The 23,509-nt window shown below is 36.8% G+C and overlaps 1 protein-coding gene across 1 annotated transcript; it reads right to left on the reverse strand.

Moving 5' to 3' along the window:
- Positions 1-35: 35 nt before the first annotated feature.
- Positions 36-23,019, reverse strand: LOC149847904 (uncharacterized). The gene is made up of 6 exons (XM_090009705.1): positions 22,719-23,019; positions 17,946-18,015; positions 14,479-14,538; positions 4,829-4,944; positions 1,831-1,955; positions 36-391 (listed from the first exon to the last, which is right to left on the reverse strand). The coding sequence occupies exons 1-4, from the start codon at positions 22,793-22,795 to the stop codon at positions 4,909-4,911; spliced, it is 243 nt and encodes an 80-aa protein (XP_089865831.1). The 5' UTR covers positions 22,796-23,019; the 3' UTR covers positions 36-391; positions 1,831-1,955; positions 4,829-4,908.
- Positions 23,020-23,509: the final 490 nt, after the last annotated feature.

Raw genomic sequence — 23,509 nt, forward strand, 5'->3', positions numbered from 1 at the left:
TAGGGAAAATTTGATCTTGATGAATAAATTGTAAATTCCTGGGAAGAGTGTGCATAGTTGCACTCTTTGTTGTACATAAGCATTAATTTGGTGATACAAGCTTAATATTCGACAGTTGCTACAAGCTACGTAGGCCAGCACTATGTGCATGGCTTTACAATCAGGAAAAAACAACCGGAAGGAACTGATTCTTTAGATATAAGAATGAGAATGACAGGACCAAGTTTCCTCAAGGGAGAGCAGACCCTAATCTGAGGTATTCTGTTATCATGCTGAGGGTCTCTGGCATGCACTGAATAACTGCCAACTGATCAACGCCATCACAAGAGATGAAAACAATTCAAATCCCACTACCCTAGGAAAGTGCCACCCCAGGCTCCGTCTCATATGGCTGCAAAAAATATGCGCAAGGGTTGTTCTTCATGAGTCAAAAGGAAACAACTAAATACAAAAACTCAACTGTAGGAAAATAATCAGAAACTGGCCACCGCAGATCCTCATTGTACATGTAATTTAATTGTCAGCTACCATTAGATATACATTTGAAATAAACAGAAACTGGGTACAAAAATGCTCATTGTGCATGTATGCCAGCTATCATTAGATATACATTTTGATAAAATGTGAGTAGACCTTTTCTTGCAATTGGTTAGTCATGTGGATTCAGTCCAGGAGTAAAGTCAGGTTACATGCGAATAGTTAAGATGGTGGAGCAAACAACCCTTGAAGAAAGAACTGATCAAAGAAAAGTGTTTATTATTTTCTATATTTTGCATCTCAAAAGCATTAAAGAAAATTCAGCGAAGCTAAATTCCAAATCCTGATAGGACAAAAAAGGACAGCATATTTTAGTAATTATCATTCTGACAAGGCAAACCAGTTTATATATATATATATATGAGAATGGGGACTGTGCTGCCATTTTTTCGTTAAGTCACTGTTAGGACCCTTCAAAAATCATAGTTATAGGTATTTTATGCTAGATATGAACCGTTACATGTGTTTATTATTGTTTATTCAATAGAAAACATGTTTTCGGTTAAACATCTTTGTGCTCAGATGTGTATTTTAAAGAGGTAAAAAATGAATGGTTGATATTGTACTAAAATTTGATGAAAAAATATTTACATTTTTTACATTGAATCAATTCGAAACAAAGCTTGTTTCTTAATAAATAAGCAATGATAAATACGTCTAATGGTTCAGATCTAGCATAAAACAACTAAAACTATGATTTTGGAGGGTTCTAATGGTGACCTAACGAAAAAGGGGCAGCACAATCTCTCTCTCTCTCTCTCTCTCTCTCTCTCTCTCTCTCTCTCTCTCTATATATATATATATATATATATATATATATATAAAAGGATGCTCTAAATTGATTACTATTTGTTGCAACTACATAGATAGATGGTCCCAAGAAATTAGCAAACTAAACAATAATAGCCAGGTTAATATAGTCACACACCATGTCCAAGAGAACTGACTTTAGTGTGTAGAAAACCTAAATAATATGGGAAAATCACACAAAGATGCACTCAAGGACAAGCTGTTACATTTTGAGTTATCTATGCTACACCGACAATGGATACATATATATATATAGAGAGAGAGAGAGGTATGTACTTTAGTCAAGACTCGAATAACTAAAACAAACAGAAACAAAGTCGTGAAAATAACGAAGTACAAAAGAGATGGCCAAACACATTGATCATGTCCCATGTGTGACGCTCATGTTAGGTCACCCTATGCACATCTCAAAACTGTGTCCTTGTGATTATCCATTTAGCTATACTTTAATCTTGTAAGAACCACATAAAGTTATTATTATACCTAGTTATAGATGGCATTGTTGCAAGTATCCCAGCACAGAAATATATAATAGGGATTAGTGCTTTTGGTTTGTTCTTCCTAAGCCACATCAAAGATACTAATGCAGCAAGTGAGACATTCAGCACCTGCACAAAGAAAAAAAAGATAAGACATTCATAAAGACAGTCCATGCACATTTAACATTTGTTTTAACTCCGACGGTCATGTTGCACCCTATTCCCTTAACTTTCTTTTGCACTTATAGTAGGCATTACTTCTACCAAGAAGAGAAAAAAAAGTACATGCAACTAATGTCAAGTTCTAAGAAACCATCCCTGAAGCTACAAAGAGGCAGGTGATAAAACATGGCCGCCTGCTGGACAAACTAATCAAATTCTTGGTGATTTAGAACCAAAGAGGTAAACATAATGTTTGATACATAGGCATTTGACATGGTCACTGCTTTTCACAATAGTTGTATTCTTTTAAGTTTCAATCTTATGTCCTTGAGTGAATTTCTTCTTGGCTTTCCACAAAAATAAAATCATGGAATGGATATATGAACATCACTAACATGGTTCTACTTGATCGTGAACTGAACCTCTAGAAATGTTTAAACAACCCAAAAATCAACAGGATGAGTACTTTCATTACATCAAATTTACATATAAAAGAATGCAGGTGGTTCATATACTGAATTTTCATGTTAATATTTGGAGCGATGATCCTTCAAAAAATAGAATTAAGTCACAACAAATGAAATAATGAATAAACAAAGCTAAATGCAAACAAAAAAAAATGAAAAGGTGGATTTTTGACATCACATATATCAAAATACATTCTACAATAAATTGAGAGAAAGTTTTAAGAGATGAAGAGACACGTCCCTTTTGGGTGCTTGATTCTCACTCTCATGTATGAATCTCACATCCCAGATGTAAGTTTGAAATGAACTAGGAAGGTCTCAAACATGTCAGTAGTGCCACTAATCCTTGGTCGTTGCATTGGTAGCTTACCTTTGAAATATTTGGAATCCACCTTCATACTGGGATCCCTATTCGTTGGTCTAGGGTTGATAATCTCAATGACAGTTGAACACAATCCTGGACTTCAGAGTATGGATCTAAAATAGGTAGATTAGGCCTAATTAATCCTGTGCTCTCTTCAATACCCTCATTATCTTATATGTATTTAAAGTTTCCCCACTGGAAAAAAAATAGTTAAGGTAAGATTCATATGCAAGGACAAGGGAGGTTAATCAGGATTTCGTTGGACAGTGTGGATCAGAATATTCGTTCCAAGACAATTGGGAGGGACTGGGGCATCAAGAAAATGGGAGTAATAAGTAAGGTGGTCTACAAGAAATGGTGGCGGTGGCCGTTTAAGGAAGATCAGTGGTGGGAAAAGTTGATTAAATCCAAATACATGGTTGAGGGTCTTCCCAGTCGGGCAGCAAATATGAGATGGATTCCGGTTCAGGAATATGGAGAGGATGGGTGGAAGTTTTTAGGCAACATTAAAGAAAGATACACTGGTTAAAACCATGGTTTTATTTAGGTTCGGTAACTCAATGTTTTGGTTCCCTTTTCATCTTTCTAAGAACAAAAAGGTTTGGCTGACTGCATTTGTGGCGGTGGAGTGGGGGATGTAGCTTTAATTACACCCTGTCACACCTGAATTAACAACTTGGGAAAGGATGATGAAGATGCTGGCTGGTGTACAGACTTCCAATCTGATGAGAATATTCATCAAAATGCAACTTGTTGAGTAGATTTTCAATTAGGCATTGCTCTTACTTCTTCCAGCAACCAATGCCCAGTTTCCAGAGGGGAACATATGGGGAAGAATCCCAACTCCAAGAGAAAACGTACCTTAATGGTCCACATCTGTATGTGGAGTCTGACGAGGATTAATCTAAAGAAGAGAGGTTTTTCAACGGGAAATAAATGCCTTCTATGTCATAAAGTAGAGGAATCACTGCTCTATATTTTTCTAGAGTTGATCCTTTTCAGAATCATTCCCTTGCCATAGAGAGACTGGGAAGGTTTGCTGGATAATATTTGAGTTTTTATGTGAAGCTAAGATGCTGGCACACACCATTGGGGGCTCCGCTTGTCTGGCAGGAGCAGTTAGTGCACGTCACCTTGTGTTGGGACGTTGCAAGTTCGAACCCAAAGGTATGGTTGTATAACTGGTAGGGGTCTGCCTAACCCCATCTTTCTCTGTCGAAAAAAAAAAAGATGCTGGCATACCATTGCCTGGTGAAATATTTGGCTGCAAAGAAATGATAGGAAACTTTAAGAAGCCATCAGCAACCTTTAGGTTATCCATATTAGCATTAAATGCTAGCTCAAGATGTTTGTGTATAATTTATGAAAGGATCAAGATATGAGTTGGATTTGGAGCATCCCAGATTGGTTCACTTATGATTCTCAAATTATGTCTCTTACATGTTGATCTTTTGATTTATTTGATTTGGCAGTGATTATGTACTCTGGTTGCTACCTGGGCAAACTTTTGCTGATTTTGGTGAAAGTATTGCTTTCATTCAGAAAAAGATAATCTCATAAAGCAAAAGGAGAAGGAGATCATGCACTAGTTTTACTATCTAATATCAAATTTCATGAAACCTTATTTCTAGGTATTCTGCTCCAAGGCATCATTCCAGAGCTTATCAAAGTTTGTTCCAAGTTTGCCAAAAAAACAGGATTTTACTTGATCATATCATAAGATGTGATTGCCAATAGCTTGTGGATCTATAAAATACACTGGTAAGGCACCAACTTCTCAAGGCCTAAACTTAGTCTTCAAATGCACCAGGGGTCAAGGCTTATACCTCCATCCCATATCCAGATTATCATTGAAGTTATTGTTTGGTTGACATAAGATGAGTGGCAGCACTCTTGGATAAGCATGTTTATTGGCTGTAATATATTTTTCAAGAAAACATTAATGCAATCATATCATTGCAATGAGCTTATTTAATACAAGATATCAGTATTTGAGAGGGATATCAAACCAGATTTGCATTTGCTTTAAGTCCTTGCAGAAGGTAATCCCATGTGAACTCTAATCCCCTAGCTCCAACCCAGAGGGGAGCTAGCCTGTGTAAAATAGAATCTGCAAATGCCCAACCTGCAACAAAGAAGAATAAACTCTCAGTAAGCAAAAAAAAAAAAAGCAACAGTAAATTCATTTTAAAATTGAAGAAAAAATATGTAACTCATAAAAGGTCTTATAGGCTCCATTACACATGTATAATTAGCTTGAGTAGGGCCATAGGCTAATTGTTGGTTCAAGAATCAACCCTTGATGTTAGAAGCTGTTGAGATATTCAGGGAGTTCTGATTTCTTCAAAAACCTTGATCTTCCCAATAACTTTATTTTGACAAGAGTAAAATGTAAAAGTTTTATGGGATCAAAATAAAGCTTAATGTGAGCATCAGTCATAAAACAGATCTGATATTCCCTTTCAAATTTTCAGTCAGTGTCATTTACAAAATGATTTAGATGAAAAGTTGACCCAATAGCAACTTGAAGGAGATGTTCTGGATGAAAGTGAAGTTTTCATTTGTCTTTAGCAATTGGAATCATGTTCACTGGATAGAGTTGGAATTCTGCAGAACTTATGCTACATCTGATGGATGTCGATACGGCAGATATGACACAGGTGTTTTCTCACAAAAGGATGCACTTTTTAGATACACACACATGCATATGCATGTATATATGAAGATAATAGCATAGGAAATACAGATCACGTTACAATATCAAACATATATAAAAGTATGTGACACATATACATGCAATCTCTAGTATAGGTATTCTGATCCAACACCCAGCACCAGCAACTTTAAGTGCCGGAAGAACCTATGTTATGGTGTAAAACTGATCTACTTTTGTAACTCAAAGTATTTTGAAGGAAAGTAATTGCTTATCCTAGTAGTGAGTTTTGATAAATAAGCTGTGACAATTTGCTGCCAATTGTGAAGTTAAATGAAGTTTCTCCCTAAAGACAACCTTTTTCGGTAAACTCCACATGTAGCTCAAAATTTGCACAAGTGGCAACATGGCAACTAGAACTTGACTTTCCATTCCAATCTGGGTCACCAATCACAACTCACCATATCCGACTTTATTTAAGAAAAAATTTGATGGCCTCAAATATATAAAAGAAAGTCATTGCACTACTGCCAACAAAATCACACGTACAAAACATATTTGTATCAAAAAACATGTTTGTATAAAAAAAATTGATGGTGCAGATCCACTTCTAGCAAACCTCCAATTATTTTAGCAAGAAACATAGTTGTTTAGTCATCACTCATCATGTTTTGATGTCAATCTATTATAGCAGTTGTTCACAATAAGAGCAAGCAATCACACAGCTGCATATATATATATATATATATATATATATATATATATATATATATATATATATATATATATATATTGATTCACTTGGAATTGCAGCTCATGACAGCATGTGCTTACAATTAACTATCTGCATTTGGAAAATCACAGAAAAATGTATATACAATAAATCCTAAGTCCCACTGTAAAATATCAGGGTCTTCGGGAACATAGACATTAAAATTTCCTAGAATCCAAGCCTTGACTCATTGTCAGCAGAGATATTATTCACAATTTATATCAACAAACACTACACCCTTCCTCAACCCTCCACATCATGAATATCTCTGTCACATAAATACAGGGTGTGGATACAGGTTAGGGTTCAAGGGTACGACATGACAATTTTTAAAAAAGTGGGTGCGGGGATATGACGATATATATATATATATATATATATATATATATATATATATATATATAGAGAGAGAGAGAGAGAGAGGGAAAGAGGGTCACTAGAATATGTTTACTGGAGTATGAACCAAGATTTTCATGGGTTTTTTGTTTTGTTTTTTTTTAAATCTCACCACACACACACACACACACACACACACACACACACACACACACATATATATATATATATATATATATATATATATATATATATATATATGATTCTTCACTTACCTTTAGAGCGCCCACCTTCCTTCCTATAAAAAGAGGGAATTTACCGAAGCTGCTACAGTATTACGCTTTCCCAAAAAAGATATCTTTCTTTATTCTCTAAGCCAACTTCCGCTAATCCCAGCTGCTGGAATGACTACCAGAACTGGAGATGTATTTTCTGATCCACCAACCGATGACCGAACTAGCTTGACTTAACTATCCCGAATGCCTACTGTATTACCCACTAAACTGACAAGCGTTTAGCCCTTCGCCTACTAAAAAATGAGTGAACGAATAACCTGACTTGCTTCACACTTACAAAGCAGCACACTATAATGAGAAACTTTCCCTCACCACTATGTACGGAATTTATTGCTAGCTGCTATCGATGAGTGGCATATATCTCACCTCGCTATCATGCCTAGTGAGGAGGCATCTTATAGTAAAAAAAGTGGTCCCAAGCTGGGCCAGGAAGCACCTAAGCTTCTTCTTTGATCCAAATCTTTGATTAAGGGGGAAAAAGGAAAAAAAAACTGCAATCTTTGCTCTCCTTAGATTACCAGTTTGGAGGGTAGGAACTGAAATGTATGTATATATAATATATATAAATATATATATATATATGGGTGACTACTCTCAGATTGGCCGATTACAACGCATAAGGAGGATCTTTTAAGACTTGAAAATCGACAGCTCAGAATTCATGTAAATATTTGAGTATCCAAAATTTGTATTTTTTTTGTTGAAAACACGTGATCCGATATCCTAGCAAACAAACCATGTTGAGTGGATCTGCAGGGTCGGATTTGCGAAAAAATCGCCACAAATACCTAGTTCACACTCCAGTAAGCATACTCTCTCTCTCTCTCTCTCTCTCTCTCTCTCTCTCTCTCTCTCTCTCTCTCTCTCTCTACATATATATATATATGAAAAAAGAGGAAGACGAAGAAGAAGAGGAAAGAAAAGGAGGCAGGTACTACCCCCGCCCCTCTCCCCACCGCCCTTTCTTCCTCCTCCTCCTCCTCCCCCTCTTCCTTCTCTCTTCCTCCTCCTCTTTCTTCTTCTTCTTTTGTGCAGGCCAGGTACCGACATTTGACATAAAAAAATAAAAAGAGTTTTGGGTCAGGATGGGCCAGGTCAGGACCCAACCCGCCCATACCACACCTGGTATGCGGGCAGTACTGCGCCCGTACCCTGCCGAGTCGACACAGGTGTGTCAGCCCAAGTGATGCGCCCATGTGGCATAGATGAATTTAACCAAATCTGTACCTTGCACTCCTGCATATCTGCTAGTTATAATGTGATGATTTCATTAATTAGTTAAAAGTGAAGATGTTTTCATAGTTTTCTAATTTAAGTAATCCAATCATATGTCAAATTAGCTAAAATGAACCTTTCCCCAAGGGATGCCAAGAGACAACTTTAATTTACCAATTCCATTTCCATGGTTTCAGGATCGTCCAAATCCCTATTGATGCAGAATCAGGTGTGCAAGTAAAAAGAATAACCAAGTAGTTAGAAATTTTTCCAGAACATAGTTAGGAAACCTTTTGTCATAGGCAGAAAGCTATCCTCCTCTATTCCTCGCAAGAAGGCATTTGGCATAGCTCTCAACACCATGACTCGCATGTGACCCACCCTTAGAAGGAGTTTGTGGAAGCTTGAGCAACGAGCTGCATAAGCCTGAAGAGTGTAGAAGTGAATTCGTGCACATCCCATGCACGTAAGCACATCGGAAGTCTTTCAACTTGCCAAGCGAGAAGGGCCAAAGAAGGGATTAAGCCAGTACTTTGGCATAGAAGCAACCAACCAACTGATATGTCGCCTGAGTGACCAAGCATGCATCGCCTACTCATGACGTGCACGAAGAATAAAGGGACATGAGTTCCTTTGGGGTAACCAAACTGAGCGACAGGGTGACAAGACAAAGTAGGACCTGCGAACGACATAGTTCTCCTTACGTCGCCATGTCAGCATAGCCTCTGTTCACCAGGTAGCAAGGTCTGAAAAACCCCAGCCGACGCTAGTTGTTGGTGAACCATAGAAAAGACGCCCAACCAAGGACAATTGTTGGTGCTTGGCATGCGCTAGTGAAGCCTCGTGCATCTCCATGCATGGTTGGGTGCATGGCCAGGATGATACCGAAGTGTCGGTCCATGCTAGCATGACCATGGTGGGATTTCTACTACTCACGAGCACCTTCAAGCACTCAATGTGCTACTCGTAATATATAGAGTCTGCCCTAGGCCAAACTGGTGCCTAGAAGCATTGCCGGCCAAGACATGAGGTCTCCACATTGGTAATTTAGGAGCTGACCCTCTCTAGACAGGAGGAACCTGAAAATCACTTGAAGAACCATAAATTGTTGGATCTCTATACCAAGAAAGGCCCCCTCTTACAGCGACAGCTGTGCAAACACATTGTCGAGCTTGAAATGGCATGTATCGGGTCTGTCAGGGGCAAATAACTCATGAATGAACTTATTTGGACTTGACTTAAAACTTGGGCAGGTCAGCCAAGTCTTGTTAACTTTTGTTTTTCATGCAAAATTCAATAAAAAGTATACCACCTAAATGTTAAAAGATATATTTGGCAGAAGCATCTAGGATGTCAAAATATATCTAAGTAATATTTCACAAACATTTAGAGTGTGTTTCACGCCATAGATCTCAGATTCGTGTATTGAATCTGGCACGGAGCCCACCAACATTCAGGCTAAACAAACATTGAATGAACCTCAGATCTCCAAAATGGGGATCTGAAATTTATATTTCAATAAAGATTCACGTAATTTCAATTTAAAAAAAAAACTTACAGATCTGAAGTAGTAAAATGTAAGTGATTATCGAAAAGGCTTGAATGGCATATGCTAACAAAAATTACATGAGGATGAGATTCATAAAAAATACAACAAATAAATTTGTATTTCTATCTTCATAATTCATATACATGAAACCAAATGAGTTCATAAACAATACAACAAATACATTCCTATTTCTATGTTCATAATTCATATGCATGAAGCCAATCATTTATGAGAACCAGGTCAATCAATTGTATTAACCATACAAGACACTATCCAAGTCAACTCACTTGATCACTAGAGGTGCATTTGGATCCCTCAGATATCAAATCTGAGGGAGATCCTTGGATTTATGATCCGAGGATCTGAGAACCGATCCTCTCTCTCTTTCTCTCATATGAGAGACCTTAGATCTGAGATCTGAGATCCCACATTTGAGAAGCCTTGGATCTTGGCATCAGCCCACGGTTCAACATGTCCCATGAAACCTCAGATCCTCAGCTCTCAAATGCCGCCTAGGTCAATTCATCAGGTTTTCAACAATGTTATTGATCAAAAGAAACTGACATGTACAAACCAGGTTATACCACATTTGAACTTTGATTTGAATTTTGGAGCATAGCATGGTTCAATTTGGGTGGCTTAACAACTAAAGCACGTTAGGTAGGCAACTTGGTTGTAATAGGAGCTTACATGTAGTAGTTAATGTGCGAATAAAACAAGGGAAGAACATTAGTCTCCTGATTTCTACCTGGTTGTGAAACTTGAAGGTCCTACAATCATTTTGCAGTTTTTCCAAATCTTAGACAATTTCTAGAATTGGAGTGCCAAAATTTTGCTTAAATATCTCAAACCCCTGTCAAGATTGTTAATTCATTCAATAAATTGGTTGAACGATGCATGGCTCTTTTTTAATTGACTTCAATTCATCAAACGAGAGATTAGCAAGGTTTTGCAACATGTAGATTTAGGTCCAGGTTGAAACTTGACAGCATCAAAACTAAACTAAAAAAACTGATTTTTTTTTATGAAAGTACTCTTAAAAGAGTTTTTGTCTTAAACAACTAAGGGCATAATGGAGAGAATGATCCTCAGAAAAAGGAGATGGAACTGACATAGGGTAATATCTCTCTTTTCCATCTCTACCCTAAAACAACAAATCCCAATCAAAAGTCCCTCCCCTTACTTGGCCCGTCCCCACTTTTATTCTATGTTTAGTCACTTCTTAAGCTTGAAGAGACGTATAAATTCCATGGACCCAAGATCCTCCCAATACCCATTACATTTGCCTCTACTGAATCAAGTATAGCCACTCCATCCCACTTGTACAAGGTTCTCTAAAGCACTTCTATCTATAAGAGATTCAACAAGTAAATAATTGATATTATGATCCAATTATAGGTTAAATTTCTTAAACTTTCAAGGACTCAAAACTTATAGGTTTAAACTAAGTTTAGTTCCACAAGAACAAATATATTTAGACTATGTCAAAGGGAGTTTAGGAGACACGGCCCGACATGCATCAAGCTACAAGAATAATGATAAGCAACAGATATTTTTTATTTTAATATTTTTATTTTATTAATTCATAGTTATTTTTGCATTTTCTTATCAATTTGAAGTTTATTCATTTAATACACATGCATAAATATGCTTGAAAAATAGACTATTATTTAATAACAATTATATAGATAAAATAGACCTAGCTTTTAAAGGACCGCAAAAGTGCATAATATTGATTAACAACAACAACAACAAAACAACAACAACAACTACGCCTTCATCCCAAAACAATTGGGGTCAGCGATATGAACCAAAAAAGAAATTCATTTTGGGTCTTCCACATGAATCCTTTTCCTCCAATCATTTCTATCCAACGCCATGTCCTCGGTGAGGTTCAAAGCATTCATATCCTTTCCTATCATCTCCATCCAAGTCTTCCTAGGCCTACCCCGACCTCTTTTAACTAATATATTTTCCCATTTCTCCAACCCTCTAACTGGAGCATCATTAGGCCTTCGCCGAATATGTCCAAACCACCGTAAACGATTCTCTCGCATCTTATTTTCAATGGGTGCAACACCTACCTTCTTACGTATCTCTTTGTTCCGAATCTTATCTTTTATTGTATTTCCACACATCCATCTAAGCATCCGCATCTCAGCTACACTCATTTTTTGAATATGATGTCTCTTGGCAGCCCAACATTCCGTACCATATAGTAAAGCGGGTCTAATAGTCGTCCTATAAAACTTTCCCTTCAACCGCAATGGCATTCTACGATCGCACAGCACTCCAGTAGCACTTTTCCATTTCATCCACCCAACCTTTATCCTATGATTTACATCTCCATCAATTTCTCCATACTTTTGAATGATGGATCCCAAATATTTGAAATAATCATTCACCGGTATATCTTGCTCACCAAGCTTCACTACACTCCCATCACTACTTCGTTGCTTACTAAACCGACATTCCATATATTCAGTCTTACTCTTACTCAACTTAAAACCTCTAGCTTCCAATGTCTGTCTCCATAATTCTAACTTAGCATTAACCCCAGCTCTAGACTCATCAATCAAAACAATATCATCAGCAAACAACATACACCACGGTACATTTTCTTGAATTGATCTCGTAAGCTCATCCATCACTATCGCAAATAGGAAAGGGCTTAAAGCAGATCCTTGATGTAACCCAACCGTTATCGGAAAATTGGTTGTCACCCCTCCACAAGTGCGGACATTGGTTACTACTCCTTCATACATATCTTTAATTATACTAATGTACTTGAGAGAAACACCTTTCTTCATCATTGTCCACCAGAGAACGTCCCTAGGTACTCTATCGTATGCCTTCTCTAAATCAATAAAAACCATATGCAAATCTTTGTTCCTCTCTCTATATCTTTCAATAAGTTGTCTAAGAAGATGTATAGCTTCCATAGTTGATCTTCCAGGCATAAAACCAAATTGATTCTCCGATATCATGACAACCTTCCTCAACCTAGACTCAATCACCCTCTCCCAAAGTTTCATAGTATGACTCATGAGTTTTATACCACGATAGTTTGTGCAATCTTGTATATCACCCTTATTCTTATATAAAGGCACCAAAGTACTCTTCCTCCACTCATTAGGCATCTTATTTGTTCGCCAAATCAAGTTAAAAAGATTTGTCAACCATTCTAAACCTTTCTCTCCCAAGCATTTCCAAGCCTCGATAGGTATACCATCTGGGCCAACTGCCCTTCTTGATTTCATTTTCTTCAAAGCCTCTGCAATTTCTTTCTTTTGAATCTTGCGCATGAAGTCACGATTTATCTCATGAAAAGGAATGGAGAAGTCTCCAAGATCTTGAGCATGACTATCATTAAATAGCTTATCAAAATAATCTTTCCATCTCTCCTTAATCTCCTCATCTTTGACTAAAACCCTTTGCGTTTCATCTTTGATACATCTAACCATACCCAAATCCTTCGATTTCCTATCTCTCATCTTTGCAAGCCTATAAATATCCTTCTCGCCTTCTTTGGTATCCAACTTGTCATAAACCTCCTTATATACCTTAGCCCTCGCGTTTCGAACAACTTTTTTAGCTTCCTTCTTTGCTATCATATACTTCTCCAAATTCTCATTATCACGACTCTTACTTAGATTTCTATAACACTCTCTTTTAACCTTAATAGCTAATTTGACATCCTCGTTCCACCATGATGTATCCTTACCTAGTGGTGCACCGCCTTTAGACTCACCCAATACCTCCTTAGCTACTTTTCTCATACCACCCGCTATCTTATTCCACATTGATTCTGAATCCTCCTCGAGACACCAATCAACTTCCTTAACTACCTGCTCTACAAACATTCCTTGTTTAGCTCCTTTCAGTGCCCACCACTTAATTCTAGGATCTATCCTATGTCTATCCCTTTTGCGGCATTGTCTAATTCTAAGATCTAAAATTAAGACTCTATGTTGTGTAGCTACACTTTCTCCTGGTATAACCTTACAATCGATGCAACAACCCCTATCTCTCTTTCTAAGTAGGAAAAAATCTATCTGACTCGTATTAACCCCACTTTTAAATGTTACTAGGTGAGACTCCCTCTTCCTAAACCAAGTGTTTGCTAAGATCATATCATAGGACAAACAAAAATCTAAAATCCTTTCTCCACTTTCATTTCTTTCTCCTATACCATAGCCTCCATGGATATTCTCAAATCCATCCCTACTAATGCCTACATGTCCATTAAGGTCACCGCCGATGAAAAGCTTTTCTCCATAAGATGTCTCTTGTACTACTCCATCTAAATCTTCCCAAAATTGATGCTTAATGGAATCATCTAAACCTACTTGAGGTGCATAAACACTAATAATATTAATAATATCCGTACCTAATACTAATTTAATAAGTAAAATTCTATCACCCTTCCTACGGACCTCAACTACATTATCTATAAACTGACGACTCATAGCAATCCCTACTCCATTCCTATTCCTATTTATTCCTGTATACCAAATCTTATATCCCCAAGGTTCTATCACTTTAGCTTTCTCACCTACCCATTTGGTCTCTTGAAGACATAAAATATCAATCTTTCTCCTACACATAACATCTACTAACTCTACTAACTCTACCTACTAATTTAAGAAATAAGAAAATTCAACTACATTTTAAAGTCCTATAAATATCCATAATACCATTTAAAATGTAGCATTATCATGGCACTAATCCTGAAAAGTAACAACTTCAAGTTCTAAAGACCATAAGAACCATCTCATCCAATCAAAGCAGGCAATCTTCAATGAAAGTTTACCACGTACTTAGGATTAAACAAATACCTGAGATGGATCAAAGCTGTCATTCTCAGTAACTTTGAGAAAAGTGGCAAGGCAAACAAGCTGCCAAAATAGTTAGAATATGTGAGTTAAACTGAAAACAAAGAGAAAATAGCAACATCAAACTTTTGGTTGAAGCACATTTCATAATTAAAATTTTGACTCAAGAGAAACAGATTTAAGGGTGCACATCATAGTAATAATATATTCTAGACAGCTAAAGTTATGTGATTGGTGTGATCCAACAGTCCAGGGCACAAAACATGCATTGTTTGGATCATCAGTCATCACCTATTCACTGGCACTCCGGCCACCAATAGGAATCAGGGTAGTGCTCATACCTGCCGCCCCCCCAAACAAAAGAAAAAGAAAAAAACACATTAATAATTACATCTAACAAAAACATATCAATCAACTGCAACCTAGAGTCTATCTGCAACCAAGACATGTTATTTCAGCAATAAAGCTATATTAGATGGGAGAAGCTTGATGATGATGATAAAGCCAAGATAGCATTGCATTGAGTTGGAACAAATTAAAATTTGAAATTGCAGATGATATGCAAACTGCCAAGGTTTTTAGAAGATAACCGAAGCCTAATATTGAAAATGTTTGGAGTTTCTGGAATTTTGAAAACTTATGCTTAGTTTTGAATAAATGTATACTCCATGAATAAATGACGTGAAAAGTAAAATGAGAAATTATTCCTAAAGTAATAAAACATAAAAAATAACCAATAAAATAGGAAAACATGGACAAAATAATGATGCTGAAGCACTAATGTGAGAAAAGCAAAACATGCATGAAAAGTTGGAAATCAAAGAAAGAAAGCGACAAAAAAATTGTACATAACTACATAGTCTACATATCAAGCAGTGAAGATTGATAATTCAAAGTCAAGCCGACAGATATCAACATCATTATTGTCGGTATTTTTCAGATCTGGCTAATGTGGAACAGTAGGGAGGAAGTGAAAAGAGTATGCAACATGCTGGCACAAAGGTAGGCAAAAGAGTTTGCACCCCCCAATGGCAGAAAGAACCTGTGTGTGTGTGTGTGTGTGTGTGTGTGCATGCGCATGTGAGTTCAGAATTCTAGCTGTGTGTGTCAGTTCAGAATTCTAGCTCTTATAGACTGTTGTCCCACTAATAGCTCAAACTCTCCCTCGAAAGGAGGTCTTCTTCGTTCTGCACCTAACTTATCTAGGAAGCTCAAAATCAATCTCAGTAAACAGTCAGAGGATGTCTTGTTGAATGATCAAAATGTATTTTGGGCAAAACAGTTATACAAGTTTCACACATTTAGTTTGCTTTTGCTAGGCACAACTTTTGAAGGAAAATATGACTAGACAAAACAGGTACTATCTAATTTATTGAAAATGTACTTTATCAAAAAATACATTTATCACAAAATCAGCAACCAAACATTCCTAAAGCTGCATAAGGTCTTTCTATGTAGAAGCAAGAAGTCTTCATCTTCAGAAACATGTATTTTCACTAAGCCTCTCTCCAAGAAAATGTGTACATTATCAATCCCTTCTTGTGGATCAGAACTTACCTAACAAGAGTGCTTCAATCACCAGCACCTCTGTCACCAGGCAACCAACTTCCACAACCTTCTAGAACAGAGTAGAAGCCAAGGCCCACATATTGCCTTACAACTTTACGGGAACCCATCTTTTGGTGAACAGTTGAAACCAGTCTCCTGGGACTAGTCACTTATAACCTCCAACACTTTCTAGAATTCATAGTAGGAGAAAACTAGTGTGTCAAGGGTGAAACCAATCCATGTTAAGTTTCTAGGCTGCTCATCATATAGGTTCCACCCAATGCACTTAAGTGCAAGCTGAAACTGTGGTATAGTTCAACTTTCATTCACAAGCTGGTTCATTAATCTAAGCTGAACCTATTCCCGAGATAAAGAAAAAACTCTTATTCTTTGTTGTTATCTGTAACAGCCCAGTATAAGGGGAAAGGAGCTCAAACTCCTAATATTTAGTGGGACAAAAAAGGACCTTCTCCATTGTCAGAAATCTTGTGTAGTGTGTCTAAACTCGTTAATAAATCGGTAGAAATGCTCTGTTTTAATTTGGTTTTCACGGAGTTCTACGTCTTGTGGGCAATGTCACTTTGACTCAAAAAGAGCCAATTCATCCCAAAGAAGAGAGTACATTGTAGTATTATCTAATGTTCATCTCTCCTTGAGTCATGGTTCTCACCTTGTTTTGAACATTGCATATGTATGCAATATCTTTAAGACTATACGTGTCTTTAAGATATTTCCACGCATTACTAGCAAAATCAAATTTCGCCAAGTTAGAACATTTGTTGATGTCAACACTATTGATGAGCCATCCAATTATTTTGGAATGGCCCATCCTCCACTCTTTCCATTTCTTTCATAGTCGGAAACGACTTTACCCATTTTCTCTCCTTGAAGTACAACCTCATTCCCATTCTCAATTTTTATAAGAATGAGCTTAGACATTTTTTCGATACCGTCCACCAAACCCCATAGTCCTTTTTTTCATATTTTGTGTTTTACTATGGATGCCCACATCACATAGTTAGTATTGTTTAGGCATACAGGAATGGAGACTATTACTTCCCTCTCATTCTCCATTTCTTTACAATTCGAAGAGAAAGGGTAGAGAAAGAGAAAGAAAAAGTAATACAAAACTTTCTTGAGATGTGTCATGCTTTCCGATGCAACAATCCACAATTTGTTGTATTCGCTAAGCTCACAATCCTCCCCTTGATATTGTCACGAACTTTCTTCTAAGAATTGCTTTTGGACCACCAAAGCTCTGATACCATGTAATGAAATGGATTGAATCCAATAAACATGCAAGAACACACTTTCAATCAAGTAGAATACTTGATTGAATCATCAAACCACCCACACAGGGGTCTAACAAATTTGTTATTGCATAGAGTCACTCAAAAATGAGTTAGAAATACAAGGGCACAAAGGGCCTATTTATAATACAAATGGGCCACTAGGGAGTGGCCCCAATATGACGGTTGGGCTGCTCCCAACGGTCATCTGCCCCAAAAACACAAAAACTGAAAAACAAAAAATATAAAATAAAATAAAAGTATAAGTAAAAGATTGACAGCCCCTAATGGGCTGATGCCTATTACAATAAAAGACCGAAATACCCTTGCTGGGTATTTCGGTTTACAGCAAATGTATATATATATATATATATATATATATATATATATCTTAACACTAATAGCTCCAATACAATGCCCTTTAAGTTAGACATCAACATGAAGATAAGTCGCTATGACTAGCCCTCAAAAACTTGGGAAACAACAGAGACTGCAACTGAGGATGGAAGGGTGACAAGAAAAAAAGATACTTGTGAATTACTTTTTCTTGCACGAGATACAGTGTTTCATTGGCCCATCGCAGATGCTTAGTATTGCTAAACAGAAAATGCAGCTAGCAGGCAATTAACTAACCTTGACTAATGCTGTTCCAAGATAAACAAGGACAGCTTTTGCTGAAGTTCCAATAGTGTCATACTCAGACCTGCAAAATACTCATCATAGAGAATCTCAAATTGCATTAGCAACAATAAATCTCAGATGAACTTATGCTGAATGTGGCAATCAAGATGGAGAAAAAAATAGCACTAGCCATCAATCATGCTATGTCACGTGGATATTGGATACAGATGCGGGAACAGGACATCATGTGTATACACTCTGTATGACAAGCTCAAAATTTATGCCACATAGACTAAAAGATAGCTGAATGATAGAGCATATGAGACTGTAAAAAAAATGCAAAGCTACGTCACACTGACACTTCCCTTAGCATGTGTATCCCACGTCGGCACGACACAACACTCGGACACTTCATGGACACGATATGACACTTCATGAACATGATCAAACCATTTTTCACACAGTCAACATTGTGTCATTAAATTTATCTATTTTCTTTTATGAACTTAGTTACTTATTTCATATTCACTTGATTTTTTTTTCTTTTAAAATTTGTCATCAATTACACTACATTTCCATTTCAACTTATTTTCATTTTTTGATGTTCCTAATTATAGTGATTTAGATTTGTTGTTGTAAACATACACTCACACACATGTATACATATGTGTGTGTACGGCTGTGTCCCTGTATCCTATTTTTTGAAAATTATCGCATCATACCAAGTGTATCCACATCATGCCCGCTCCTGCATCTGTATCCATGTGACACATGCAAAGTCAACCACACATAAAGAGAAAGATAAGATTTTGGATGTCTAATTTGCTACAGTAACCTCTGCTGGAGGTTGCAACAATACAAACAATCCTACTACATCAGTGCCCTTCTTTTTCAGGTATATCGCTCAAAGTCATTGCTTTATGTTCAACTCATGCTAAAAATGTTACTCCTAGCAGAAGTGGTAGAATTATTCCAAGTATTTCTGCTGGAACAACAATGTATGATTTTGATTTTCTACTCAGTCACGATCCAGCCATCAAGTGTAGTCCACTAAAAGAGACTACAGGTTGACCTGAGTTCAAAGAAGATCTCAATCTATAATGAAGAATTGTAGCTCAGCATTTTATAGGATTTATTATATTCAGTGGAAGAGTATAGGTAAGACTTTCCAAGTGACTCTCAACAGAAGAATCAAGGCTATTCAGGAAAAATCACAGCAATTCCCCAATCCTAACAAAGTAATTTCTCTAGAATCCAATGAACAATGATAATTACTTAGGATCAGCTTGTGAATATGTGACACCGTAGTAGAATCATTACCAATGAGAGACTGAGTGTGTACCTAAGTGCAAAAAGGCAATGCAAGCATGGTTGGCATTCTTGGAACTCGGTATCGGATCGGCCAAACCTAACTCGGTGACTCGGGTGAGCCAAGATTTTTTATTTAATTTATCAAAAATTAATAACGAACATATATTTTATATATAAGCTTTTTTTAAAGAATATATCCATTTGAAGCAGTGTTGTAAGCATTGTACGATACGGTACGATATGTATCGTTACTTTGGGGTGAAACGATACGATACACATCCATATCTTGATACAGGTGTGTATCGTACCTATATCTGGTGTATCGTATGATATACCCCTGTATTGTATCGTATCGTACGATACGGTACTTTTTTTTTTTGAATTGTTTTTCATAAACTTGGTTATTTTATTTATGTTTATGCAATATGAAAGTATGGGTCTTGTGGCATTGTTCTTGTGAGATATGCAAGCAATATTATCTATGATTATATATTAGTTGATGTTTGATGATGTCTTATATAGCTCATAGAGACATAAATGTGATTTTATGGTTGTATTTTATGCAATTCATCATTGTTTCATGTGTTATGATTTTTTTATAATTTTTGCTAATTGTTTCTGATTTTTCTTGATTTTTTTTATCTTTTAAAACTTTTTTATTAAAAAATTATGATACGTTTATGATACGATACGGTGTTACTTTGTGACCAACTGATATGGGTAAAAATATGATACTTACAAGCTTGGTTTTAAATATGAATTTCTCATATATATATATATATATATATATATATATATATATATATATATATATATATATATATATATATATATATATATATATATATATATATATATATATATATATATTATTAAATCTATTATATATTTAACACACTTATATAATATATACATATATATAATGCCAAATATTTAAATATTTTATTATTTTATTATTTTATAAGACTTGTAGATATTCTTCTTCTTTTTTAATATAAGCAAAATATTTGATTATCTCCTTAAATATAAAGAAAATATTTAATCATCTCAATATCTTATAATATTTTTGGGTTGATGGGTTCTATTCTATTTTTTTCCTAGTTAAGAGAGCTTTTCGTTGTTATGTTATTTTTAATATAAGATCTTTATTTTATTTTTTCTAGTTAGAATAACCTAGCAACCTTACCTAGTGCACCATCCCTTGGTGATAGAACTCATGTCATGTGTAGTACCTGTATGGGCAGAAAAATAGTCTCATATCGATGGGAAAGGGTGGAAGACTCATCTAGCATGTATTATAAATAGGCCTTTCACTCACCCAAATAAACACGTCCTACTTTTGGTAAGGGCTTTAAAAGTAGCATTGAAGGTTATACCTTCAATTTACCTTTTTGCCCATTTAAAAGCAATTGTTTTCTTGTTTTCTTGGTTTCTTGGTTTCTTATTGAGTTTTAACTCTGACTCGTCCAACTTGGCTGAGTCAATGGTAAAACTCGTTGACTCGGCCGAGTTTTAATTGCCAGGACCGAGGAAAATAGAAAGACTTGGTTGACTTTGCTCTAAACAGAGTTAACTTACTTTTTTAACTCGGTTTGGTGCCGATATGAGTCAACTCGGCCAAGTCGCGAGTTGACTCATCGAGTTTTCCAACTATGAATGCAAGCTTTGTTATGCTGAAACCTAGGTGTCAAGTTAGTCTTCTCATATTCCTGTATTGTTGTGTTTATGTATTTACTTTTATTGTTAATCATGTTAGAGCCTAGAAGCAATTAAGTAGTTTTTCAAACATTAGTGACTCAAATTGCATTATTGATGTTAATGAAAATCACATTTAACTTTTCATTTTGAAGATCTCATACACTGTCGTTTATGCCATTTTTCTCGCAAGTCTCTTATGCTTCTTTATGATACCTCAAATATACATGGATCAAAGTATTAAAGTGAACAATCTGATTGGATATTCTATACCATAATTCAATCCTTTATTTCTTTATATTCAACTTATTTTTCCATTTCTTATTCCATATCAGTGCATCTTAGATGGCAACCAGTGGATCAGCTGATCCATGAGCATCCCACAACTAAAATTCTAGAGCTGCTTTTGCATGTGAAAAAAATCCCACTGGCTGATTCTGTCACTCCCCACATGCTCCTGCTCTTGGAGTCCAAGTCATGATGATAGAGAAGATGCAAATCCTATGCAACCTACAGACTCCAGACAGCAACCTGAAGTTACATAACATAAGCACATGGATGGAGGAATGAAAATTATGAATCAAAGAGGCCATTGGAAACTGAAGTCAAAATACACTATAGAATGCAGCAATAACTATTGGAGAAGAAATAGGCTTAACATAAAGAAAAAAGTGCATTCCACATCCTAGCAGATGATGGCAAAGGTAGGATGTTTTACCTAATATTTTCAAAGTTTTATGTGCAAAACCCTGCATTTATTTGAACACTCAAAGGGAACTAAGTGGGCAGCTCTGTACGAGCAAAGCAACAGAAGGTTCTTCTTGAATGGTATTTTGGTGGTAGTCAGATGGTTAGATAGAAAACGTCCTTGAAAGAGAAAAGAGGACTAATAAGAGAGAATCTGTTGGAAGTAACTCGACCGTACAAAATATGCCAAAACCAACCAGAACTTCCATTAGACTAAAATCACAACGGGTGGTGAAAAAATAGAATCAGAAACATGGTCTAAACCAAGACGAACGATTCAGACTAACTTTCACTAAACAAACACAAAAGATGGAACTTACAAACTGTCACAGAACTAAATTCAAGAGGAAAACAGGGACAAACAAAATTATCAGGAACATAATGTCACAACGTTAGTAGGAACCCATCTACACCAAAAGAGCCGAACCCCAAGCATCTCTTTGGCATCAAAAACTACCGAAGATTATTCACTAACAAACAGTTGTCAATCTAGTGTGATCAAATTTGGCAAACAGAACAATGTAGGACATCCGCCTACACCAAGTAAAGATCAAAGCAAAATACCGTTGCTAAGAATAATCTAAACAATTACACTGATTCATTCTGCCACAAACATACCTATGAGGAAACCAAGAACTAAGAAATTTTAGATACCGGATAACAAATTTCACCGTATACGGCTAGAAATCAAAGGACTGAACGCTAAGCTACATCCAAATTCTCCTTCCCCCATTACACATTATTCCATTCCCATTATGTACACCAACTACACTACCGTGTCAAAAACCATTCCTCGGATACCCACAACCAGATCTAACAATACAATCGACAATCAGACAACGAAAAAAAGTCGAAATCAACCGCGAAACTGAAAAATAGAGAATCCCAACTTGGGAAATCATCGTGAAAAAACCCTAAAATGGATCAGAGACGTCAAGGTATTCAACCACCACGAAGAAAAAAGAAAAAAAAGAAACAACAAAAAGAAAACTCGCGAAAGATTAATCGAAAGGAGGAAATCGAGGGACTCACAGTGGTGTTGCTGAGTAGTAAACGGCGTGAGGGCCGAACGTGAGAATCGCGCAATTGAAGAAGTGGAACATCGTCATCTTCTCCTTCTCTCGCGAATCGCAGAAACTCTCGTCTGTGATCGTGTCCCCACTCCTGTGGTGGGGTTGCTTATATTTGGGTGCAGGGATGGCAGTGGACCGGGGGAAAACGGGGCCCCCGAACGGCCTCGCCCAGCGTGGACTAGAGATGAAGGGGGGGATGAAGGTTAAAATCAAAACCCGTCGGAGATGGAGGCGGGGACGGACTTATGCTTTCCTCCACCACGCCAACCGTCCTGTCCCCCGATTCTGGTTAATAAAATAACTAAAATGCCTTTAAGAACAAGAGTGGATCAAGGAGAAATGGAGCCCCGCCCTGCCTCGCTCAGTTTGGACAGGTGATGGAAGACATGAAACGAGAATGAAAGTGGGGATGGAGGTTAAAATCAAAACCCGTGCGAGAATATAAGAGGGAATGGAGGTTAAAATCAAAACCTGCGTGGGAATGGAGGCGGGGATGGAGGGCGAAATTTTGAGACTGGGTGAGAGTGGAGACCTTGTCCCCCGTCCCCGCCCCGGTCCACTGCCATCCCTGTTTGGGTGCTAGGCAGGATGCAGCACAGTATTATTCTACTTGATCCTGTATTCATTGGTGGTAAGTTGGTCACGGGAAGACTTGATCGTCGCCCATCTCGAAGATAGACGGTGCTCAATGCATGGGTGTACAGCGTAACTATGCTTATGTTCTTGGCTGACATCTAGCCAGCTCTGTCC

The sequence above is a fragment of the Nuphar pumila genome, chromosome 1 (genome assembly GCF_984573655.1).
Source record: "Nuphar pumila chromosome 1, dmNupPumi1.hap1.1, whole genome shotgun sequence".
Classification (NCBI taxonomy): Eukaryota; Viridiplantae; Streptophyta; class Magnoliopsida; order Nymphaeales; family Nymphaeaceae; genus Nuphar; species Nuphar pumila.